The sequence below is a fragment of the Phoca vitulina genome, unplaced genomic scaffold, assembly GCF_004348235.1.
Source record: "Phoca vitulina isolate PV1807 unplaced genomic scaffold, GSC_HSeal_1.0 scaffold7, whole genome shotgun sequence".
Classification (NCBI taxonomy): domain Eukaryota; kingdom Metazoa; phylum Chordata; class Mammalia; order Carnivora; family Phocidae; genus Phoca; species Phoca vitulina.
This window is the reverse complement of record NW_022589710.1, coordinates 45,891,560-45,917,567: the sequence shown is the minus strand read 5'-3', so window position 1 is coordinate 45,917,567 and position 26,008 is coordinate 45,891,560. Positions and strand designations below refer to the sequence as shown.

Here is a 26,008-nt window from a genome sequence, read left to right as displayed (position 1 = left end):
GAAATACATATATGTAGATATGAAGTGGTAGAATGTAACTGTGGAAAGGTTGTCAAACTACCTTAATCATCCTGTAATATGTTAAGTAAACAAGCAGGCTAGGAACCCCACCTGCACCAGGAGACCCACAGAAAACAACCCTGAACGATGGACTACAATGTTACTAGGTTATCTCCAGGTGCTAGGATTATAGGTGACCTTTTCTTTCTTCCCGTTTGCCTGTATCTGCCAACATAAACACAGATGACAAAGTAAACAGCAAAATCTCCTATCACTTGATACAATGTGTCACATTCCAAATTGAAACCTTCTCACGAGAAATCTCTCCTGTTCTATTATAGGCACCTTTTTGCCAGGCTCGCTATATATTCCAAACCCTTATGTCTCCTTGTATCTGGCCCAAGTGAAAGCCCATCCTCATGGTGGTAACGCCAGGGTCCTCACACCAGTCTAGAGAACAGCATTTCTGCTGCGTTCCCTGTCTCCCCACTGAGTTTCCTGTGGGAGGCTCCGCCCTCCACATGCTACCTGCTGCAGCCTGCCAACTCCAGAGTGTGAGACCAGAAGACAAATAATCAATGACAGCTTATCATCCATCTGCCAACATATGTCCTTACAATACTAAATATAACTCTTTCACATACCATTTTTGCCTTAGAAAATTGGCAAAGTTTTCCAAAATGATAAAGCCTCAGTGTTGGCTCTCCTACAGAGCTATAGCAATATAAATTGATAGTGTTGGTAGTTCCTTTCTCAACAACAGTTTGGCAATACATATCAAGATCTCCAAAATATGCATGACCACTGATCCGTTTCTCAAGGAAATACTGTGCTTGAGAACATGCACAGAGATTCAGCTTCCAGGACATTAATCATGATACTGTTTGTAACAATGATTGAGAACAACCTTAATGTCCACAGACAGCAAGACTGTTAAATCATGGTTTACCCATGTGCACTCATTAAAACACTGTGTTGTAATTAGAAGTATGTTGTAAAAGAAAAATGACCTGATAAGGTGCTCACAAGTAAAAAAGCAGATAGAAGATTCCATTTTTGTTTTAAAAATATTTACATATCCATGTATAAATATATACAGATATATATATATACACATATTATATGTAGATATACACATATAAGTAATTGCAAAAAAACAGCATTTCATCTCTAGGTGATGATATTACAGGATGATTTTTAAATTTTGTATACTTTTCTGTATTTTAGCTTTCCTACAAAGAACATGTATTCCCTCTGTAATAGGTTTTGGGTGGCTTATTTGTTTTTTAAGTAATATCCCACTTTTCCTCCTCAGATTTGAAATTGCTTTCATCCTGGCTCAGATTTGATACCTAACATTTTGGTTAGAATAGTCTCTAGCTGATTAAAGCAGATGGGAAACTCTTTTCTGTTCTAAATCATACTCCTAGTCCTCCCCCTTCTGCCACCATCAGCTCCTACTCCCTGACTTGCCCGTTTAGAGCCTTACTGGAAATGCACGGGCTCCAGTCCCTCCATCCCCATGGCACTGCCTAAGGGGCTGTAACACGCCAGGAGAACCACCGCCTCGGGGCCACCACCACCGTGGTCGAGGTAGGCTCCCACCTTTCCTCTCCAGCCACTGACCCCAGGCTGAAAGCAGTGCAGCCAGGGTCTCAGGACTTGTCTCAGGATCCAAGGAGTGGGCGATGCTCAGCAGACTGTGACAACAGTGACGTGCTCTGGGGACCACAGCAGGGAGGCCAGGAGAAGGGAAGGAAGCAGAAGAGTCCGGGAAAGAGCAGACACAAAAGCCATGCTGAACACCCACCCAGGAAACTCTTGGGCGCCATGTTTATGCGAGTTGAGCTGGTCTCACGGCCTCCAGAGAACCAGTCCACTCTGGGAGCACCCCCCCACCCCTGGGGCCCACCCATGCTGCCACATCCTCAAACAAACCCTGGGACCCAGCTCTCAAAGCTTCCACATACTCACATTCTCAGGAGTTTCGTTGTTTGCTTTCTGCCTCCGAAGATCTGCCCTAATGAATGCTGAGGTCAAGAGATTGAGAAAGAACAACAAAGACACAATTAACAAGAGACCAATGATGAAGTTCACCCAAGAGAGGGAGCCCTCATTTTCCTAAGGGTCACAGGTATCTCAGACCTACTGTAGATATTCCAGGGAGATGGAGGTTCTACCTACCAACTTGACAAAGCCTGGGGATCACTGATGTCCCTACAGGCAGAAGCCAAGGATGACACTGGCTTTCATTTATAGATCAGTTATACTGGCCAGGGAGTTTGCACATGTTGCTCCAATCCTTACAACAACTCCCATTTTATAGATTAAGAAACTGAGCCTTCCAGAAGTTGGTCCACTTGTCCAAGGTCAAACAGCTATGGAGGTCAGTGTCACAGTCTGGGATGCAAAAAAGGGTCTTTTGGCGCCAAATCCCAGGCTCATTCCACCCAAACATGCTACTGCTTCTCAAACACATTTCCTTCCCCTCTGCCCATCTGCACGTGTACCCCCAATCTGTATGATCAGTCAAAACACTGAGGTCTCAAACTGCCAACAGCCTAAGCCCCACGAGCAGCCTGAGTGAGCATCATCTTGTCTTGAGGCCCCAACTCACCAGTGAGGGCCGCTCCGAGGGTGAGGAAAACACAGAGAAAGATGTTTCCAGGCATGGTTCCATAGTTGTCAATAATCTGGCCCTGGGAGATGGTGAAGATGATCCCGAATACCTGCAAAGGCACAAAGAAGACTGAAAACAGGGCCCGGCCAACTAGCCCATGAGAGAACTGAGCTACCATGATACAATGCCTGTGGCAGCCAAATCAAGTAGGAAACAAAGAGCCACTGCTTTGGGGCCACCACCAAATAAGAGCCCTACCTGGGCAGACACGTTCAGGAGGCCAGACGACATGCCTTCTGATTCTGGGTATGTCAGCTCCACAGCAAACTCAAATCCCAGCGGGAGGTAGCCAGTCATGAAGAAGCTGAAGACCAGATCACAGAAACAAGGTGATGGAGAAATTCAAGAGCAAGAAGGATAAGGAGCCCACCTCCTCCCTTAGAACTCCTTTTCCTGTTTTGTTTCTGGTCATCAAGACATTCCAGGCCTTTGAATAATCAGGCCATCCCCCAGGTGGCCATACCAAGGAAAGAGAGGCCCCCGCAGGTCAAGAAGAAGTTCATATGTAGGCTTCGTGCTCAGGAGCCCCCGAGGGTCTCCTGCTTCTTCTATGTCCAGCCATCAATTACAGACAGGGTCAACATTGGCAGAAGGGAATGGGGGATGCCTGCAGTGTTCAGTCCTCAGCTGAGAAATTCTGTGTCATGGGTCCCCAGGCCCTGTGCTGGGAGTGGGAAGTCCCTGGACCCTAAACAGCCTCTCCATGCTCTCTGGGACCTGGAAGGAGGATCTCAGAGTCCTCCTTTTTCCCTCTGGAGAGTCACCAGCTGAGAAAGACTGAGTGTCTGTCTGTCTCTGTCTCTGTCTTCCTCTCTCACACATACATTCATATAGTGCCCACAGGAAAATAACTGGAATGTGAAGCTAAGCAGAGACCCCTGTGGAAAGTGTGCTGTTTCCTGTGCTTTCTCATACAACAGGTCCAGAAAATTCCAACTCTAATTTCTTATATCTGTACCACACTTCGTGCTGCTTTCACACTTATTTCTCTCTCACTCCTTGCAACAACTATACAAGACAGGCCACTCTCATCTTCATTTACGGATGAGGAAACTGAGGCTCAGAGCAGTTAAGTGATGCATCTGTCATCTAAAAATCAGCAGTGGAACCAAGACCAGGACCCAGACTTCCTGATTCCCAGCCCTGTGCACTTTCTCCAACCCCGCACTGTCCCAGGCAGAGCTACAAAAGACTCTAAACATTTCCTAGCCTCCCTGAGGTCTGTGAAGGACAGACTCCATCCCAACAGCATGGAAGGCCTGGGCAGCCTTTTGAAGTGCCGTAAGTAAACAAGACCTCTGGCCACGATTTCCACATCTCCAGAGGTCAATGAGAAGGCAGCAAAGGGGTCAGTGTTGCTTCCAAGGATGTCGGCAGCTCTAGGAGCCATGGGACGCTGCTTTCCAGTTAGACAGGTCAGAGGTCAAACTTACCCCATTGTGCCAGCGGTGATGAACACGACCCACAGATATCCCAGGTTCAAGGTCAATGTGTACACCACCATGCCCACTACCGTCATTATGTAGACCACCAGGGTTGTCTCCCTAAAAGCAGAGGCAAAGACATTGAGTCATACACTTCTGACTGTAACAGGATCATCCATCCATCCATCCATCCACCCATCCATCCATCCATCCATTCATTATACAAGTATCAATTGGGCACCTGCTATGTGTCAAGCCCTCTGCTGTGTGCTGGGACATCTGCTCTCAGAACTTTCTGTCCATGAGGTTGATGGACACTGAACCAATGATCACACAAATGGTTACTTAATTACACTTTGGCCAGTGCTACAAAGGGGAGGATCAGGAGAGGATGAAGCCTTCTTGCTACATATGTGTGTTCGACTCCTGCAGAACCCGCTCAACAATATCAAGCTGCACCCCAAGCAAGAAGGGCACAACACTCTCCCTTCCTTGTCCTCCACCAAATAAACACAGAACAAGTATCAGCTACTGTCAGGGAGCATGGCGTGTGGGACTACCCCAGAAGCCACCTCATTCTGCTGGTCTGCTTTGCCCCAAGAGCCCATGGCCATGCGGGGCAGTGAGCTGACTTTCAGATTCTCTGTCATCTCGAAGTTCTTCCTGTTGCCACCGGCGCAGGTGCAGCACAGAGTTTTCACCGAGCCTGAACTACTCTGCTCCAGACAGCAGAAAGTAAGTTGAGAACATTCTCCAGCCCTGAACTAAGCGCTTGACTCCCAAGCCAAAGTGAGAAAGCTCTGCCCACTCCCCGTGACACTCCCCTTTGCCAGTCCCCTCAGAGGGACCATCAGCAGCCTGCTGCTTTCTGTTTGGGGTTCACCCTGCTTGCAGCCCTCCCCACATTTCTCCTCCCATGTTGCCCACTCGTGACTCTGCTGCAGCCTCACCCCTGCAGCTGGACTTGTGTTCCTCTCCCTGTCCTGCTTACGGCAGGCCGCGGGCTCCGCACATCCCTCTGCCCGCCTGCCACAGCCACAAAATGAGGACTCAGAGATGGAAAGCTGAAAGCTGAAAGCCTTCCCACATCCCCCCTGAAACAAGAAACACGGTGGGGGCGCCAGCAGACGTACACTGTGCTTTTATCAAACTAATCCCGCATTTATTGGGTGCTGGGAATTCTATTTTATAGCACTTCGCATGCATTTCTTATTGCACTCAAGCCTGACAAAAGTCCTGCAAGAAAAGGATGACTATCCCTAATTTTGCAAATGAGGAAACTGAGGCTCAGACCAATTAAGTTACTTATTCACAATCACTCAATGAGTAAATGCAGAGCTGGGATTTGGACCCAGCGCTGGGATCTGAAACCTATGCTGCTCTTTCTACTGCTGCACACAGGACCTAATACACTAATACACACGGACACGCTGCAGGCTTGCATCTTCGGGAAAGCTCAAAGCCAGAGGATGCAGAGGAGGCCCCTCCCACCTGGGGCTTCAAAGCAGCTGCGGAAGGCAGAGGGGCTTCCTTGTCCTCCATCCTGCACCCTCATCTGGTCCCACCCACCCCACAGAAGGCAACTTCATGGATACCAGTTTCTTTTGCCAGCCACACAAGCCCCTCTTTTGCCATATTTGCTTAACCATAGCTTCATGTTAAACCACTGGCCCATTTAGAAAAACTGTAAGTAGTCCCAGCCTCAAATAACGGGATATGACCCACCCAATTTCCAGCCTCCAAACCAAACGGGACAAATCTGGGAGCCGCGGGGAGAAGAGAACGGGCACCAAAATGCCCTGATCACAGAGCATCCTTTCTCTGTCCGGGTCGTAGTGCAGGGTGAAGGGCATCTCATGCTGAAGGCAGGAGTTTGACATCAGTGACGCCGGCAAACGGTGGCATCTACGTTCTGAAGTGTGCCCTCAGCCCTTTCCCTATATTTTCTAGTTCTTCTCAGCCATCTGGCTGCCCACATCCCAGCCCAGCTGTCGTTCCAATCCTTCCCCTCTCCCGCCACAGAGCAAGCCCTGGGAGAAGGGACACTGCTGTTTGCCGGTTTGGGGGTGGCCAGTCCTCACTGCTCTCAGGCCTGGCCGAAGCAGGCCACTGACACATGGCAGAGACGAGATGGCAGCCAAGCTCTGCCAGCAGTCATTAAGCCACGCCAGGCTCCACGTTGCGTTCAGCCAGGCGACCACATCCCCAGGGATGACCTCAACTGGCCTTTGTCTGGGGCAGCCAGAGTGAGACCTGGTCTGACCAGAGCCTCACAGAAGCGGGTTTGTGTGGCAGAGAACAGGTCTGCCACTGTCTGTCGCCTCCAGACACGGGGAGCTTTGGAGGCCTCAACAAAGCAGCTGCCCTGCCCCAGTGTAGGACAAACCTGGCAGCTACCCAGTTGACCAGTATTAATTGAGCACCCAGTGCATGCTCAGCACTGGAAAGAAGCAACAAGAAGGGAAGGGTGTTGCGTCTCGATTCTCCAGAGCCTTTTTCTAAGCCTGGCTATTGACTTGAGGCCCTGGGTGGGTTGCTCTTTACAAATGCAGTTTCCCCCACTGAATTGGCATCCATGAGGATGGGGGCCAGGAATCTATTTTTGATAAGCGTCCTGGGTTAGCCTGGCATACGCTAAAATCTTAGAAAGACTGCTCTGAGCTCCTGGAAACACACTGGGCATTCAGGTCCAAAGCACATCACAATATTTACAAAGGAGATATAAGCAGTTGCAAGATGATACAGTGTAAGCCAGAGGAAGCCCAGACACCTTGGTTAGCCCCTTGGAGCCAGGGGAATGGGGCAGGGGATCACTTCCTCATTGCCACTCTTTGGGGTTTCCATAAACTTTCCAACTGCTGGCATTTTTCTACATTCATTTTCATTTCTCCCTCATTTGCCCCTTCTGCAAACTACATGGGGCGATGGGGAAGAGTACTGTGCTAGGCCTCTTGTCCTCCCATCTCTAATCTCATCAAGATCCCCCATGGAATGTGTACTGTTTCCCTCATTTTATAAATGGAAAAACTGAGGCTTAGAGAAGATAAATGTGAAGACCACCGAGACCCCCAGCTGCTGCACCCAACCCTTTGGAGTCATATTGCCGAGGAATGTGTCATTTCAAAACATGGGTCCCCAATTCTCAGTCCAAGAGGAGGTCACTTACTTGTAGGTTTTGGACCTATCCAGCCAGATGCCTGAGATCACAGCCCCAAGCATTCCTGCAATGACGATGGTCAGGCCGATTCTTCCAGCATTCACTTCTTCCCCCTGGGAAAACCACAGCCCCAGTGATCACCCAGCAATGGGACAAGACACCAGACAGAGCACAGTCACCAGGAGGTGACAGGGGAAAGGCAAGTAACTCAGGCTTCATTAGAGCCTATTCTCTGAACGTACCAGGGCAAGATGGCCTTTAAGAAGCTGCCAGTGGAGAGAGACTCCTAGAATAGTTGCTCCTCCCAATCTAATATAACCCAGATGTGTGCGGATGATCCTGGATGCTGAGGTCAACCAAACTGTCCTAGACCCAATTTGAAGTAGATCTTTTTAAATTTAATCCTTACGGCAATCCTTTTATTTTATTTATCATTATCCCCATTTCACAAACGGGGAGACCGAAATACATATATCCAAATATTCTGTACTTAGTTGTTTTTGTTTTTTTTTTTGAGCTATTAGTGCCAAAAGGAATGGGAAGATAACCATTATATCATCTCATTTACTTCTCAAAATTCCCCACCATAAGGTTAGAAATCAATATTCTACACTTTACAGATGAAAAAAACTGAGGCACAGTGAGATTAACCTGCTAGCCAGAGGTCATGTGGCATTTATTAAGTGCAGAGCTAGGATCTGAACTCAGACCTATCAAACTCCAAAACTGGAACACATTAGCCACAGTGGCCTACCACCTCTGCAAGTGTGAGACCCTTGTCCTTTCAAAAGGGGGTTGGACCTGGGATTCCCGACTCCAGGACACACAGTATCCCACTCCCAGGATCCAGCCCTTGCTGGTTCTGGAAATATTTAAGAAATGCTTTCAGGGATGCCTGGGTGGCTCAGTCGGTCAAGCCCCTGCCTTCAGCTCAGGGCATGATCCCAGGGTCCTGGGATCGAGTCCCGCATCGGTCTCCTTGCTCAGCAGGGAGCCTGCTTCTCCCTCTGCCTCTGCCCCTCCCCCTCCTCGTGTGTTCTCTCTCCTCTCTCTCTGACAAATAAATAAAATCTTTAAAAAAAAAGAAATGCTTTCAGTCGAGCAACTAAAAGTTCAAAATTAAACTCTGCCCCTATTTTACAAATTAAATCTTTCATACATGATCTATAGGTCTGTATGTTTATCTACTGTATTGCTAGGCACCATGCCATGTGCTTTACATACATGGAACATATGAATATATATGCACACACACATACATAGTATTATTTACTTTCTAATCCTAAAAAATAATCTTTCAATAAGTAATTATGTTTCTGTTGCAGGAAGGAGAATGAGAGCTCAGAGAGGCTAACCAGCTTGTCACACAATTTAGAGGCACCAGAGCCAGGGGAGATCCAGGGCTGTCTCCCTCCAAATCCCATAAGCATACCACCATACCACACTGCCTAGAACTGCTGGGGGGGGGGGGGGGGGGGGCGGGGAGACTAGAGCTAACTGCTGCCCCAGGTCCTGCTGAGATGGACAGAAATCTCACGCTCTTCAGGTCCAGCATGCTCGCGGGACTACCTTACCGGGTAGTGCGAGATCACCATGCGATTCAGCAGAGTGGACAAGGCATAAAAAACACCAGCATTCAGACCTGAAAGAGGGAGGGAGACACACTGCATTAGGAGCAGCCTTCTGCTGGGGCCATTGCTAACTTCTCCCCCTGGCAGGTAGGGAGGTCAGAAATCCTCATCCTTGTTGCCATTGTGAGTGGTGTCCTCAGAAAGTAGGAGGCTACTCTGCAGTTTCTGTCAAAGACTCCAAAACAACCCAAAGTAACCATTTTAACCATTTCTTAGCCCACACCACTGCCCTCTGATGCCTTTAAGCCTGCCCGGGAAACAAGGCTCTAGAAAGCATTACTCCCAGGTCGGAACCATCTACATTCTTCTCAAGCATTGACCTATTGACCTACAGGGTCAGCAGAACAACTGGACACCTTCATCTCCTCCTGATGACCTGTTCCCTCTCCAGACTGCTCCAGGCCTCTGACCCCCACATCACTCCTTCTGTGGGTGGTTTCTCTTTTCTGTCCCCATTCCTCCTTCAGCTTTCTTCTTGGTCCAATATCACACAAAATCTTATATCTGAAACCAGAAAGGACCCTAAAGAGCATTGAGCTGACTCTCCTAACTCATCAATTCATCCAACGAATAAATGGAGCACCTAGAATATACTGTAAGAATCCATGAGGCCATTTGTCCAGAGCTATACAGTCAGCTAATAGCTAAGATGAGACTGGAACTGACCCAACAGCGATGATGATGATGAGGATGAGGATGAAGATGCTGATGTTGATGTTGAGGATGACGGTGAGGAGGATGGTGAGGAAGATGATGGTGAGGAGGATAATGGTGAGAAGGATGATGGTGAGGAGGATGGTGAGGAGGAGGAGGATGTGAGGAGGATGATGGTGAGGAGGAGGGTAGTGAGGAGGAGGGTGGCAGTAGCACATACTTATGTACTAGATACTGTTGTAAGTACCTTACAATCCTCATAGCAAGGTAGGTAATATTATCATCCCCATTTTATAGATGAAAAAAATGCACACAGAGTTTAAAAACAAATACAGAAAGTCACTTTATAATGCTCACCAGGGGTCTTTTTAATTTTAACTAATTTTGAGGCTCACAAGACCATCATGGCACACGACATTAGATACACTTAGAAGACTCTAAGTAACAGGACACAGCTTGAGAGCAGGGCAGCCTCAGGGGTTCCTCTCCCACGAACCCCAGACCGTGGAGCCATCCAGAAATTATCCTCTTTGGCCCCACGGTGATGGCACAGGTGCGGGGCAATGTGGGTATGGCAACCACCCTGGTTTAACACCTTACAGGAGCGACTATTGCTTGTAGCGTCTCCACAGGCATAGCTTTGGGGGCCCCCTAGAGGACAGGTCAGTGAAAAGAGTCACCATACTCAGAGAAGCACAAAGAATGGCCTCCTACCAGATATGAAAACGTCCCCCAGTCCAGATAGTCACTTTTATCACGAGGTCATCTTTATCATATGAGATGCTGCCTAAATGCCATTCACTTACTCCCTTTATCAGGTTCCCACAGAAATGAGACACAAAGTTAAGTGCAGGAGAGTTTAAAAATGCAGATTCCTGGGCTCCACCCTGGATCTACTAAATCTGATTCTCCTGGAATGGAGCTAGGAATCTGTAATTTAAAAATAACAGCAGGCACCTGTGTGGCTCAGTCAGCTGAGTGTTACACTCTTGATTTCAACTCAGGTCATGATCTCCAGCCCCGTGTTGGGCTCCATGCTCAGTGGGGAGTCTTCTTGCCCCTGTCCCTCCCCCTCTGCCACTGTCCCCCCGCCCCGCGACCCGCTCAAACATTCTCTCTCTCTCTCTCTCTCTCTCTCTTAAATAAATAAATAAAATATTTTTAAAAAAACCAACAACAACAGGGGCGCCTGGGTGGCTCAGTCGGTTAAGCGTCTGACTCTTGATCTCAGCTCAGCTCTTGACCTGAGGGTCTTGCGTTCAAGTGTAGAGCCCACTTAAACAACAACAACAACAACAACCCTGGTCATTTCTTAGACTCAGTAGAGTTCAGAAATAAATGACCTTGGGAATCCGGAAGATCCAACACCAGGCCTGGGCTCCCAGGTGCTGGGGTTAACATGGTGGCAACTGGGATGCGAAGGGGCTTCAAGACCATGAGAATGACCCATAACACACCTACTTTAGATATGCTTAACCCTGCTGCAAACCAGAATCACCTAGAATGCTTTTTAAGAGCAGATTCCCAGGCCCTTACCCAGACTTTCTGAAACTGAATTTCTAGAAGAAAGGCAGGGAAATCCAGGCACGCACTCAACCAAGCACCCCAGGGGAGTCTATCATCAGGCAAGCTTGGGAAACACTGATCCCAGATCCTATCTCTGGGTTCTGGGTATTCTGTGTTCATTTCCCTTGGGTCCTTCCTGAATGTGTAGTAAACCTTCATTTTAAAGGGCCAGCCTCACCGCAGCAAAGATCCAGGAAATTACAAGAAGGATATTATGCCCACTCTCAAGCAGGATCTGAGAGGGGGCACAATCACCCTCCCTAAACCCATGGGGGGTGGGCAGTAGTAAAGCCCTTGAAAGCCCCAAGGGAAGGTGATAATCTTCCAGTGTTGGGCTCTGAGTTTGGATGCCCACCACTGGAAGATTATTCAGAAGCATAGCTGAAGGCAAGGCTGGGGGATAACATGGAAAAGTATTCCCTTTGAGGACATTCTTTAGAAGAGGAGCCTTTTCAACAACTTTTTTCAACATGGCAATTGTTGCACCATTGATAAGGCAGTAGAGGAGGCCATGTGAAAGCAGGGCCTAGGGACTCAAGGAGAAGGTAGCCAAAGAAAGGTTATTCTCTTACCCCACACTCCCTCCCACCTCTGCTGATAAACATCCTAAGACCCGTCCTGCCCCCAGACTCTGACAGACCTGTAGAGAGTCTGGTTCCAGCCCTGGGTCTTCCTGCGTTGCCAAACCTGGAGAAGGGGTGGGTGGTGGTGGTATTTTACTAGAGGAAGAGGCAGTTTTTTATTCCTATAATATTTCAGCAACATCAAACACAAACCCCATCTCTGCCCCCTCCCCTCTAAGTTGGGCTGCCAGATTTAGAAGAAAAACAAAAACAACCCATCCAGTTACAATTTGAATTTCAGGTAACACTTTTTTAGCATAAATATGCCCCAAATACTCCATGGGACGTTTATGCTGAAAAGAATGTGCTGTTTACCTGAAATTCAAATTTAGCTGGATAGCCCTAATTTTATCTCTCAAACCTACCACTAAGGGTATGACCAGAGGCCTACAAGTAAAAGCCCCTGGAATTCCTCCAAAGCCCTCACCAGGCTCCGCTCTGGGCAGCTGACTCAGCAGTTTGGAGAAGCACTTGGAAAGCCACTAAAAAGACAGTACTGGACATCCCACCAGCTACATGGGAGCTACTCCCTACTTGGTGAAATCCAGTTCAGACCAACAAAAGAATGTAGGAAATCAAGTTTACCAATGCAACAGCAATGTGGATTCATGCAGCATCTACTTGCAATTGCTTTAAAAGCTTTCATCTCCACTCAGAGCACTCCAATGGGAAGCAAATTTAATTCTTATTTTCTGAGATTATTATTTCATGGGCAAAGGATGGGTGAAGGAGGTACACTCAGTAATTGGCAGAGCTGACATCAAAACTCAGACTTCTTATTCCTTATGGGCCAACTCTGAAATCACCACTCCAGCATTCAAGGCTCTTACTCAAAGATGTATTTACCCATGTCCAGCAAATGTGCCCGTGAAAGGCTATCATCTGCTCGATTCAAGCCACATGCTCTTAAGTGCATATAATTCAGAGGAAAATATGAACATCATATATACAATATAAAAAGTATGAATTATTTCCTTCTTCAAAGCCCAACCTGAAACTGCAGGAAGGATGGGGGACATTCTGGAGAGCTTCAAAGCATCTAGCTGAATTTATAGAGGGTTTTGTTTGTAATTGGAAGCAAAGATTTAATCTGGAAGAGAGCAGTGATTCTTAGGTGGACTGAGTCCCAAACACTGCCTTTACATGACCTCTAAGCCTTAGAGAGATGCTAAAGTCAAGACCCCATCCTTTCTAAATCCCAAAGATGGCTGGTCAATATAAGTTGATCCTGCTTCAAAAACCCCGGAACTCTAGTAGATTTGCATCTTAGGAGAAGGCAACTCCCAGGCAACTGGTCTGGAGGATTGAATCTGAAGAAGGACTTACTTAACTCCCCTAGGTAGACCCAAAGACCACTCAGACAAGTGGGGCTTAAAAGAGCTCTGTCTCTGTCTCTAAGATGTTCCTTTCTCCATAGGGAGGCAAAAATGGCATGGCGGTTAGGAAGATGGGCTCTGGCATCAGACAGACAGAAGTTTAAATCCAAGCTCTGTTGCTTGCTAGCTTTCCAGTTGTGGGCACAGAACTAAATAGAGCCTCAGCTTCCTCATATATAAAATGGAATGGAGTTAAGAACTGATGTCATGGGTTTGTTTTGAAGATTAAATGTGATAATCCATGTAAAGCACTTAACATAGTACCTGACACACAGTAATGGCTCAATAAAATTCTTTCCAAATCTATGATTAAGCCTAAAAACCATTTCCTTGTTGGTCAAGAGCTTAGTCACCAAGTCCAATTATCTATCATGGAAAAAGGCTTGTGGTTTTCTGACTCTAATGAAATATATGCAAACATCCAGATTAGTTTAACTCTCTCTCACTGGAATAAACCCAGGCCTTTGAGAAAAAAAAAAATTAATAAATTCTATCTATACAATGGAGTCAAATGCTCCTAGAGACTCAGAAGAGAATTGCTTTTCTGGCTAATGCTATCCCAGTTTAAATGACAATTTACTTCCACCCTTTCTCTCCTCACCTTCTGAGATTCCCGTATGCATATGTTGGTTTGCTTCATGGTTTCCCACAGGTCTCAGGGGCTCGGCTTATTTTTCTTCATTTTTTATTCTTTCTGTTCCTCAGACAGGATAATTTCATTTGATCTATCTTCAAGTTCACTGATTCTTTCTGCTGACAGCTCAAATCTGATTTTGAGCCCTCCAGTGCGTTTTCCATTTTAGTTAGTGTATTTTCAATTCCAGAATTTCTATTTGGTTCTTTTTTATTCCTGTCTTTATCGATATTCTCTATTTGGTAAGACATTATTCTCCACCTTTTTTTTATTCTTTAGGCATGGGTTCTTTAGTTCTTTGAACATATTTATATTGTTGATTTATAATCTTTATTATGTCTAACGTCAGGGCTTCCTCAGGAAGAGTTTCTATTAAGTGCTTTTTTTCCCTTGTGTATGAGTCTTACTTTCCTATTTCTTTGCATGTCTCATAATCTTTTGGTAAAGCTGGACATTTTAAATACCATGTCAACTTTGGAAATGAGATTCTCCTCCCTCTTCAGGATTTGTTGCTGTTGCTGCTATTTGTTTAGTGACTCTCCTGGACTAATTTTGTAAAGTTTGTATTCTTTGTCATGTGCAGCCGCTGAAGTTTCTGCTTCATCAGTTAGTGGTGAGGTAATGATTAGACAGAGATTCCCTTAAATACCTTAAACCAATAAGTCTCCACCTTTGCCAAGGACCTCCTCTGTGTGGGGGTTGGGCTTCTCCCTCAATGCTCCAGCAGGCAGGTGTCAACTCTGCCTTAGCCTTCACTTCCTCCTTGCACAGAGCCTCAAGGTCAGCCAGAGGTGAGAGTTTAGGGCTTTGTCAGGTCTTTCCTGGTAATGTGGACGCGGACTTCTAGATTCCTAAGAATATGTCAGAGCTTTTCAAAGCCCCTATGACCATCTCATTCTCTAGATTTTTGTTTCAAGATTTTTGGCCAGCTTCCTGTTTACCCCAACTGGTATTCTACCTTAGGCAGCTACAATGCTAAACAGTGATTGTTTTCAACAAATGCCCTGGAAATAGTGCTTTTCCCACAGAGCAAGCTCTGAGTCAGGTTAAATAAAAGCAAGTCCTCTGAATGGGGCTCTTCTAGAGAACTGTCAGATATCAAATAATGACCTAGGAATGGGGCTTTTGGGGGAGCTCCAAAATTGTTTTTGCCCCATCAAGTGTCTGTGAGGCTGCTGGTTCTCACAACTACCATGGCTGCTAGGCTGCTGGTTGTCAAGGCTACCACAGAGACTGGGAGAGGCGGATCGGAATAGGGCAAGTTAAAACACAAAGCTCACTGTTCTTGCCATTATTCAGCCATTTTTTTCTTGAATAAATGTCCCTTGGATTGTTGCAAACCTTTGTTGTAGAGTTCTGAAAATTTGATTTTGACAATGTTTGCCAGTGTACTTGTTGCTTTATGGAAGAACAAATTATTCAAGGTCCTCACTCTACCATTCCAGAAGTGCTTCCCTATTTATTTCCTGTGTTATCATTTAACCAAATAGATGAATGTCCAGAAGTACAGTATTAAAACCACTCTGCCAAATTAAAGACCATATAAGCAACCAGCCATGCAAGAGGGGAAGAGGAAGAGTTGCTTTTCTCCCCCGCCTCTAGACTGGGATCATTGCCCAGTTATCACCACTATCCTCATTCTCATCCATAGAAAATATTTATTAAGCACTCATCTGCCCTAGAATCCCAAGGTAGGCCTCAAATACCCTGATGTCAGATGCAATAAGAGTTATGGTGTTCAAAGGTCAATGCACTTGAGATGTTTAACTCAGGAAAAGTGAAAGTTCTCAGAGCCACGCCATCCTGAATCTACAAGGGATCCCAAAGGTCATGTGGCTTTACTATCCATCTAGATAGCCTGACATTCTCCACAATATCCCCACTAAGTAGTTGGTCCCATCTACACTTGAATGCCTCCCACTGATGGGCAACTCACATAACTTCTTTAGTTGGATATCTTAAGTATTGGAAACTCTGTCTTTATATTGTGGGTGAAGGCAGAGACATACTCAGAACTGAAAAGCTGGAGAGAATGAGAAACAGAGACCTGAGACCTTGAAGATTAATCTGCTCATCCAGCACTTTTCCGGGTGAGAGATCACTTATTTTTGTGCGTGCCTGAAAAATAGGCGTGCCCCTCTCCTGTGGATGATACGACCTCTTGTCTAGTGCCTCAGCAGATAAACACTCTAATTTAGATAAAGAGCATGATAAGCCTAACATGAAACTCTGGCACAGTTCTACAAAGGGGTATAGGCATTAATTGTGTAATCTTTGGAGTTAGATAGACCTGTATTTGAATCCTGGCTCTGCCAATTCAAAGCTGTGTCTTCTTGAGCTACTTAGCCTGTCTTGAGTTTCAGTTTTCTCATCTGTTGAAAAAGGATTAACTTTGGTACCTACCTCACATGGGTGTGGTGAGAGTTAAATAAATAAAATCATGTATGAAAAGTCTTGGCACATAGTAAATGCTATTGTAAATACATTTACATAAAATGCAAGGTTTGTACAGAAAACAAGGTTTTGTACAGAAAATACAAGGTTTGTACAGAAAACAAGGTTATAGCCAACTGGGGTTTCAGTAAGCATAAATTACGTCAAACCAACCTCGTTTCTTTTTTTCTTATGGTTACGAAGCATGTTACACAACTGTTGACTCTTGATTTTAAACAAACTAACTAGTAGGGGCACCTGGGTGGCTCAGTTGGTTGAGTGTCTGACTCTTGGTCTCAGCTTGGGTCATGATCTGGGGGTCATGGGATCGAGCCCTGTTTCGGGCTCCCCGCTCAGCAGAGAGTCTGCTTCCCCTCTCCCTCTGCTCTTCCCCCTGCTCATGTACCTTTTCTCTCTCTCTCTCTCTCTCCCTCTCTACAATAAGTAAAATAAAATCTTAAAAAAAATTTTTTTAATGCATAAATATTCAAATGTATCTTACCAAAAGCCAAAAAAGTGAAATAAAAGAGGGATATTGTCTTGCATTCAGGTAAAAAAGGAGTCAGTGTTACAAAATGACAGAGGATTGGTGGAGGAGTGGTTTATGTGGCAAAACTCATACATGCACTCATTCATTCATTCATTCATTCATTCACTAAATAACTGTTACAGTGTCCACTCCAGGCTGGCCACTGCTGAGGAACTATAAAGATGAAAAGCCATAAATCCCCACTCTTGGGATGTTCATAGTCTAGGGGCAAGACAGACCTGGAAAATTTTTTTTTAATGGTTCCATGTTAAGATGTACCAGGAACAGCATAATGAAAGAGGTAAAGGTCACCTTTATAGCAGTGATACTCAGATGAGACTTGGAGGATCAGCAGGCATTTGTCAGACAACTTGACATGGGGAGGAATGGTTTCCTAGGTGAACTTTACAGAACATGCAAAGGCCCTGAGGTACAGCTGACTCTCTGGTTGACCCTGAGCAATAGCTTTATATACACATTTAGGATTTGGAAAGAGTAAGACACATAGACACATCAGGTCTCTTGTCTCACATTCCCAATTTAAATACACTCCTGGACACATGTGCACCTTACCATAGGTGATGACGAGCAGCACAAAGTTGAGGTTTTTGAAGATCCGGACAATGGAACTTAAGTACGAAGCATCAGGGGATGCCAAGGCATAACTCAGGGACTGGGCCCTGCTGGGGGGATGTTTAGGCTTCTCCTTGAATACTGAAAGGAAAGAAACAGAGAGATCACTGCAAATCCCCATGACCCCACCCCTGCAGAGCTGACACATGGACAAGAGCTGGCTCCCTCATCTAGAAGAAGTTAAGACTCGAAAAGGAAATATTAATTCTTCAATTAAATCCTTCAACCCCTCCTTTCTTGAAACTGTTTCTCACCACCTGTGGCTGAGTGAGGTCTTTTAATTACTTTTTCTTCATGGCCTCTCGATGGCTGCACTCCTTGGGTCTCCCAGGCAGTGTCTAAGGATCAAGGAGTTCCACACTAAATCAGCAAATAACATTCCGCAGAGCACGGAAACTAATATAATAGTAATTCATGGCTAGAAAGGAAGCGAGAGCTGAGGTTTTGGGATTAGTGAGCCCAGTGAATCACTTAGCACCAGAGCGCCTCCCGAGGGGGAAGGGACGGTGTCCCTGCTTAGCAGAGAGCCTGGCACAATGCAGCCAAGGAATGTTCCCTAAATAAGTGAAAAGATCTTCTATTGAAAAAACCTCAAGTCCATTCCTAGTTTGTCAAAGTCTTGAGTCTAATGTCTGCCTCCTGAAGAGACAAGAGAATTAACACATACCCCTGCAGGAGTGGTCACTGTGATATGAAGGACTGGGCAGGGACAGGACAGAAGGGAATGAAAACCATTCATTTTATATTCGATTTTCAGCACAGCTGGTATAATCAATTTGATGGCATTGGTCACTGTTCAGGTTCTGGGGGCAGATAAGTGTAACCAGTAGTTTGGCTAAATTGCCCCCGAAGCTGGGTCCAGGCAAGCTCCATGTAGCCTTCTCCACATACCATGAGAACACTCCTGAAAGGTCAGGAGACTGTTTCCAGTTAGAGGAAGCTCTGGAAATGAGGTTTACTCTCTTGAAGATCAAAGAGGTCCCCCACCCAGAAAACCTTTCAGCCCTAACTTCAGAGCCCTGCTTCTTCCTTCTCCAGAAATAGTCCTGAATTACTTCCTGCCGTTGGAAACCACTCATCCATTGTCTTGCCCATTCACCTCCCCTTGCAGCAGGGGAAAGAAAGCAAGGCAAGAGGCTATTTCTCTCTGGTTTGTTCAAGGGCCTGGCCACCACAAACCAGAATTCAGATCAGATTTCTCAGTTCTTTACTCAATTAGCCACTCTCTGGCTTGATAATAAAATGTCAAAATGTAGAAATGTCTTACCTTCGGTATTTCAGATGCAAAGAACCACACCCTCGTCTGCTCTTAGCACAGGCATTTGAAGCTGGGCACATTACAAGTTGAAACTTAAGGTCTGGTTGAGTAAGAGGGTCCCTGAGCAGACTGTTCTTTCCTGCGGCTATCCATAGCCCCGTAGCTTCTCCCCTTCCCAGAAACAGCAAGTCCTCTGCCCAACATTTCCTGCCAGCTTTGAAAAGTCATCAGACTTTCTCATCTTGGACCCCGAGGGAGAGAATGCCTTGGTGAGAACAGTGGAATGGGGTACACGATCATAAAACTGTTCTGACTCTGGAGGTGAGGATAGCAGGGAAGAATGAGACCTTTACCACGTGGGAAGGAATGTTAGGAAGAAAGGTGGTTAACCTTTAAAGACGAATGACTAACTGAAAATGAAAAAGCCTCTACTATACTGTTTCTGAATTTATCACAGCACATGTAGTATCACTCAGATGATAAAAGAGGATATAAAATATATTAACCAATATCTCAATGATCAAATGTACATGCACATAAAAATTAATAGTAGTTATCTGAGGTTGCTGGTGGGGATTAACTGGTACAGTCTAAATTAATGGTTATTCCTTTTTATTTTAATTATTTATTTTATTTATTTATTGAAGTAACCTCTACCCCCAACATGGGGCTCGAACTCATGACCTTGAGATCAATTGGTAGAGCCAGCCAGGCACCCAGGTTATTCTTTTCTTTATGCTTTCTCGTATTTTGCAGATTTGTCCATAATGAACAGGTATTCCTCTTATAGTTTTTTTAAAAAGCCTCAAAAGATGTGGTCCCCAGGTATTCTCAGATGAATCTATGGGAGTATTAAGTGTTTGTGGGCCAATTCTGTTTTATTTTGGTTTGTTCCAGAAATTTAGAGTATGGAGTTAGACAGGGTTAGGCAATCTCTGCTTGCCTAACTTACTAGCTAACTAATCTCGAATAATCGACTTAACTCCCCTTAAGTCTCGTTTTCCTCTTTGTGGGAAAGAGGGGATTGATGGGATCGATGATGGTAAACTTCACTCAAGATTCAAGATCAGGCATGCTTAGCACAGTGTCTGTGGTATATATCATAAGCACTCAGTGGGGTTTCATCACAGGGATCAAGAGCCCGCCCATTAATTCTGGTGAGGTTTTATTGGGGAACTGGTTAATTACAATTAAATCTTTACTGAGCAGCTAACAAAGTACACAAGACCAGCTAGCACTCTGTTGGCTAAGACATTTGAAGACCACTAGAAGCCTGGCCTCCAGTTTCTATAAATGTCCATGGTATTCTAAGGCCATGTTCACAAGGTCCCCACCCAAGTCAGCAGAACCTCCCTGCCTCCTGGCCCCCCATCAGTCTACTAACGACCTTACCGATGATGACAAGGATGAAAAGCAGAGTAGCCACGCTTGCTATTATGTAAAACATGATGCTGATGTGGTAGGCAAGCTTGTCCCGGTCTTCGATGTTGGGTACCAAAACAGGAGGGACCAAGAACCCAATTGCAATTCCAAGCTATAGAAGACAGAGACAATCAATCACAGTTTCCAACAGCCAAGAATCGACAGCATAAACTTAAAGAGACTCCTGATAAGAAACATAAACCCTAACTTCCAGTCCTCTTTAAAACCCAAACAGGGATTGTTTCCCCCTCTCAAAACACCTGAGAGATCTTTCTTTTCATTGACAACTCAACTCTTTTTATTGATTGACAACACATCCCTGACCACGCTAACTATCAATACCTACTGAAAAATATTATAGTTGGGGTTCTCAACGCAGGCTGGCTCTTCTCTAGCTGCAGACTAATGAACAATGGTTCCCATACTTCCATATCTCTATAGTAGAATAAAACAACGTTGAATTTTTCTTCACTGAATTTTTCATGTCACTGAATCCATTAACCTGAAGCTGAGAGACCGGCTGAGGGAAAAATCCTACACCCTACAACCCCAAGAACTTGCATTCAGTAGGAGATGAAAGCCTAAAGTTGTTACCCCACTCACAAATGTGAAAACGTAAGTTCACTGTGTAAATAACATAGTTTACAAAGCATCTATAGTGTGAAGTCACATGCCACCACGTAAATGTACACACACAGGACACGGGGACATGACAACTGGCTATAAACATGCATACGCACACACCAACGAATTAAAACATCTCATACCTGCCTCAGAGTTCAAACTCCAGTGACCTGACAGATAACTGTGAGTTGGGTGTTTCCAAGGTCAGAAATGCCTCGATTTGGTAATGGCTTACTGTGACATAACTCCCGAAAGCCCTTCTGCAACACATATATACCAAGGCAGAAATCGGAAAACAGCCTGAGAACTCAGGCAAGCCTCAAATTCCCAAAGTGAAGGAAGATGAGTAAATCTTTTGTCTTAAGGTCCCACTTTTCCTTTACTGTACTTGAAAGGAACTGCAGGTAGAGGGCAAGTTGCTTTCATGCCACAGTGTAACAGCGTCGTTCACTGGCTGCCTGTCTGTTGACCACCTTGATCGCTTTTCCAGCCTGTCAATTACAGCCACTAGGGATGGTGGTTCTCAGCTCTGGAACAGTCGCAAAAGTCATCATCGTTAGGCTCAGTGTAGGGTTCTCCCAAATTTGCCAAATATATAATCAATAAATCAAACAGATCTTTAAAGCATCTACTATGTGAAAAGTACTCTGCTAGATATTTTACCAATGTACCAAGATGGATATGGCATGATTCCCGCTTCCAAGGAATTTTATAATCTAGTTGGGGCAGGGACTCTAAAACAAAAACACAAAAGATAACACAAAAAGATAACACAAATGGGGATATTTGTGGGTTGAAATCATAGGACGTTATTGTTTTGAAAGTTCCTTTGTCATCGTCTGTACAACCTGATTATTAGAGGATCAAGTGGAGGCTAAGTGAAGTTTTAAGCTCTAGAAGGTAAATGAGTGACTCATGGTCACAGGAGTTCTAGCAGAGTTGAGATGAGAAAACAGATCTCCTAGCTTCTCAGGCCAGGGCCTCCTTCACTGGGCCTGACAGGTCTCTCCAGGGCTAAGAGCCCTGAGAAAGGGCCAAGTGAGCAGGCTTCTCCAGAAGAGAAGATATTTCATGTCCTTGGAGTCTTATCTGATCCTTTATCACAGCGATTTGGCAGAGTTAAGTCTAGCGTAAGTGCCGATCTCTAAGGCTTTAAGGGGTTAAAACCAGCCATAGACAAAGGGACAGATACAACGGGCACAGCTGGAAAACAGGCCCCCCTGCAGGTTCTGTCTGGCCCCCTATGTACTTCAGTGTTGGAGAGCTAGGTGTTAAACAGAGCCCCGAAAGGTCCCTTTTGCAAGAATGAAGAAAGATACGGGATACCATCCAAGGCTCTGTGATTCGTTCATTCCCCAAAGGACCCTGATACATGATAACCTAATCCCCAGTAATCTTCTGCCTTGAGAAATAAGTCCTCCCAGCTGGTTCTACACGACACGCCTGATCCCTCAGAGATTGCACTCCATTCTCCGTCTACACACTAGGCCTGAGTGAGTGCCATTCCACCCCACCTCCAGCACCGAAGCCTGCCCCAGCCGGCAGGCCGCAGCAGTCAGCTGTAGGGGCCTGTGGTGACTTGGTCAGACAGCAACACTGCCTCATAGTACCCTTTCTCCAGAAGGAAACTGACTTCGGAGGTACTTTCGTGGTCCGTGTGGAAAACAAAAACATAGGGACTGGACAGTCAGCTGCTGCCTCTTTGGTTTTTTCAAGACATATTTGTTCCCGCTTCTTGAGAGCTGTGTTCAGTGAGAGTTTACAGCTCTACTCAGCTCCCAGTTCTTCGGTCTGTCCCCTGGCAGGTGCTCAGTCATGTTGGCTAGTTGGACAGATGAATGGATGAGCACTGGTAGAAAAACCTTATCTACACAAAGCTGGCAATATCACACAGGTCTGCCCGTGAGGGTCCACGTTCTTTCTACAAACCACATTGGATTCAGAGGGGTAAGGGAAAAAAGCGTTTACAGGGGAGAAGGTAGGGAGAAGGTAGGATGGCTGGCTATTTCTTCAGCACCTACTACGTACTGGGTATCTAATAGCACGTATCTTTTTCATTTAACCCAAGAAACTTCACAACAAAGACAAAAATGAGAAACTCTGATGGTCCACACCCTGCCTAAGGTCACACAGGCAACTGGCAGAAGAGCTGGCCCTCCTAAGCCAGTTCTGATTCCAGAACCTGAGCTCACCTCCCATCTCCCGTGAAATGTCGGTATGACGCTAGTCAACACGGAAGCCTATATTCTCACCCATTCAAATTCTCTCATGAATTTTCTAGGACACCTCAAGGGTAAAAATCAGAGACCGGCAGCCCAAGTCAGTACAAGATTAACTCAAAGAGATGGGAGGATGCTGCCCCAGGAGGGTGGTGCCCGCAACTTTCCCGTGCCACTCACAAAAACGAGACCCAGGCCACGAATGAAAATGATTAAAAATCATCGCTAACTGGTTTGACTTGGTTTATGTCCTAGCATTTGTATTAGTTTTATCATCCTCAACAAAATATTAGTCATGGGCAAAATACACAATACACAGTCAAACCAGTCCAGTCTTTACTCTTCAGAAACTTATTCTTCAAAAATTGTTTTTAAAGTGGAATTAGGTTCTCGTCATTTTGACAGAACCCATAGCAGGATTTCCCAACATTGCCTGAAAAGGTCACCAGCCCCGACCCCATTGTGATCCTTACAGGTCTGGGATCCGTCCTGAGTACCTGTATTTTCATATGTAGGCTATCCTTATCACCCATCAAGGGAGCTTGGGTGACAGTTTGGGCAGGGGTGTCCTAACGGCTTCCACGTGGCTCTGCTCCCAGACATTTTCCACTCTGCAGCCAATGATATTTGCAAAATGTGATTGGATTATGTCCTTCCTCTACTAAAACCCTGCAGTGACTTCCCCTTGCTTTTAAATTAGGTAAAAACCTAAACATACCCACAAAGTTCTGCACCAGGGGTCATCTGCCCCTGGTTAACTATTTGCTCCCTGAGACCCTGCCACCCTGGCCTCCTTTCGATCTTTCAAATGTCCAAAGTGGGGCGCCTGGGTGGCTCAGTCGTTTAAGTGTCTGCCTTCGACTCAGCTCAGGTCATGATCCCAGGGTCCTGGGATGGAGCCCCACCTCAGGCTTCCTGCTCAGCGGGGAGTCTGTTTGTGCTCATGTGCATGCTCTCTTGCTCTCTCTCTCTCAAATAAATAAATAAAATCTTAAAAAAAAAAAAATGTCCACAGCACCTTCACGCCCAAGGACCACAGGGATTTTGCACCAGCTTCCTCTGACCAGACTAGAAAGCCTTTCTTACTCCATTTCACCAAGTAAATGCAGACATCCTTCAGGCCAGAGCTCAATCCACGCTTGGTCAAGGAACCTTTCTCTGGTGTCTCATTTGAGGTTAGCTGCACATAGGTAGTTTTATACTTGCATGATTATTCAATTAACATCTGTCTCCCCAACCGGATTGTAAGTTCCAGGAGGGCAGGGCTCACATTTATCTCTAGAGCCTAGCACGTAATACTAATCAGTAAAATGTATGGAGCTTTTCATGGAGGATCTCAATCCTCTAAACAATCCCAGAAAGAGAGGTACAGGTGTCACATTGTCCCAGTTTTACAGACGATGAAAGTGAGGTGCAGAAAAGTGAAGTGACTTGCCCCAGGTCACTCAGCTGTAAGCAGCCGAGCTTGAGGTTAAACACACAGTAGTTCTGAATACAGAGCCTATTGACTCTCATCACTATGGTTCACTTCACCCCAAAGAAGGCGTTTAACAAAAACGTGATGAATACAATGATGAAAAGGCAGGCTGGGGTCCTCAGTGCTCATATCCTATTTTCTTGTTGCCCTTTCTGCAAACCCAAGGGTGACATCTAAACACTGTTGCAGCATCAGTGGTCATGAGTACTTCCAGAGCAAATGTCACAGTCAAAAACATATCAGTGCTGCCTGAGTGGTTTGGGGAACAGGAAAAAGCCATTCTGTGTGTAATGCATTACTTGTCATTCTTGCTGACTATGCATTTGGCAGGGCAAAAAGAAACCCAGAATACCATCAGGCTGCATCTAAGAGGGTAAGATTTCCACACTTAATCCCTTGCACAGCACAACACATGTATTATGTTGGCTCTAAAATCCACAGAACCACTATCCCCATCACCAAACACAATGGGGCATTCAACAAAGCCCCGAGTCACCACTGAGTCAGAACCACGGCACGTAGCAGCCCTCCTAAATGCTGTGTGGCCATGAAGATGCCCAGACCATCAAATGAGGACCCTGGGGCTTCCACAAAAGGCAGGGAGCTCTGTGTTAACACCACGGTGAGGCTTTTGGTCCTAATGGAACAGAGGCAGACCACTGGTCCCCATCTGAATCCTTTGCTAGGGTCCCAGGCACCTCATCCTCCTGTCCCTGGCCATTGGTAAGGTGGACGCTGTTCTTCTTGATAGGAGGCAACAACCTCAGCAAACAGGTTCTCACTCACCCAACCCCCTCCTCTGCCCACTCCTCCCCTAGGGCATACCTGCCATTCAGACAAACATGAGCCCACTCCACGCCAGGGTTGGGCCATTCCTGGGCCATTGCCTCATTCCTTTCCCTTGGGCACGGTCACCAGATCAGGGCCGGGCATGTCTCTGGGATTTCAGGGCTCCCAGGAGCTGGCTCCCTGGCGCCAAGGGTAAAAAATGTCCCCTAACTTGGTGGACAGCTTTCCCTGCCACAGAGCCCCTGGGCTTGAAGTCTTACTTCAAATGTGACCTAATGGGCTCACCTTGCTCCTCAAGGAATTCACACCTATGTTGCGTACATTTAAAAACAAACCCCTCACCTTTCCTCCTTTCCATCTCAGCAGTCCTGGAAGACATCGTCACTCTAATACGGGGGCTCAGGCTCTGGGGTCAGAGAGATCCGAGTTCAAACCCCAGCTCTACCCGTTATTACATGTCTGACTGTGGGAAGTGGATTTAACCTCCTTGTGCCTGTTTCCTAATCCACAAAAGGAAGATACCATTATCTAGTTATACTATCTAGCTCTTGCGGTTGTTCTAGGGTCTAAATGAGCTCCTTTGAAGGGACTGTGCTGCAGAAAGTTTCGCACCGAGGGAGCGCAGCAGGCGCAGTTCTCCCCCTGCCCCCTCTCACAGTAATGGCGGACGCGGGAGGCTACCAGGCCTCAGAGGCCTGGTCTGTTTAGGGCAGTGGGACAAACCACCCTCCCCGGGTCTCCTCGTCTTCCCTCTCCAGCTCCTTCCTTCTTGCGGCTCTTTCTCAGTTCTCTCAGTCAGCCCTGACCCTGCCCTCTCACACACACTCTGTCCCCGACCTTCCCAAGCCCTCCTTGGAGCCCACTTTGAGTGGGCGACTG

The 26,008-nt window shown here is 46.0% G+C and overlaps 1 protein-coding gene across 1 annotated transcript in view; it reads right to left on the bottom strand.

Annotated features, from left to right (window-relative positions):
* The window catches only part of FLVCR2 (FLVCR heme transporter 2), a 51,852-nt gene that overhangs the window by 3,502 nt on the left and 22,342 nt on the right, over positions 1–26,008 (bottom strand). Inside the window, exons 2-9 of the mRNA XM_032405638.1 lie at positions 19,991–20,132; positions 17,281–17,421; positions 8,836–8,903; positions 7,271–7,374; positions 4,114–4,224; positions 2,879–2,984; positions 2,618–2,729; positions 1,975–2,030 (exon numbers count right to left, since the gene is read on the bottom strand). Coding sequence (XP_032261529.1) covers positions 1,975–2,030; positions 2,618–2,729; positions 2,879–2,984; positions 4,114–4,224; positions 7,271–7,374; positions 8,836–8,903; positions 17,281–17,421; positions 19,991–20,132 — 840 coding nt within the window. The remainder of the gene's footprint in view (positions 1–1,974; positions 2,031–2,617; positions 2,730–2,878; positions 2,985–4,113; positions 4,225–7,270; positions 7,375–8,835; positions 8,904–17,280; positions 17,422–19,990; positions 20,133–26,008) is intronic.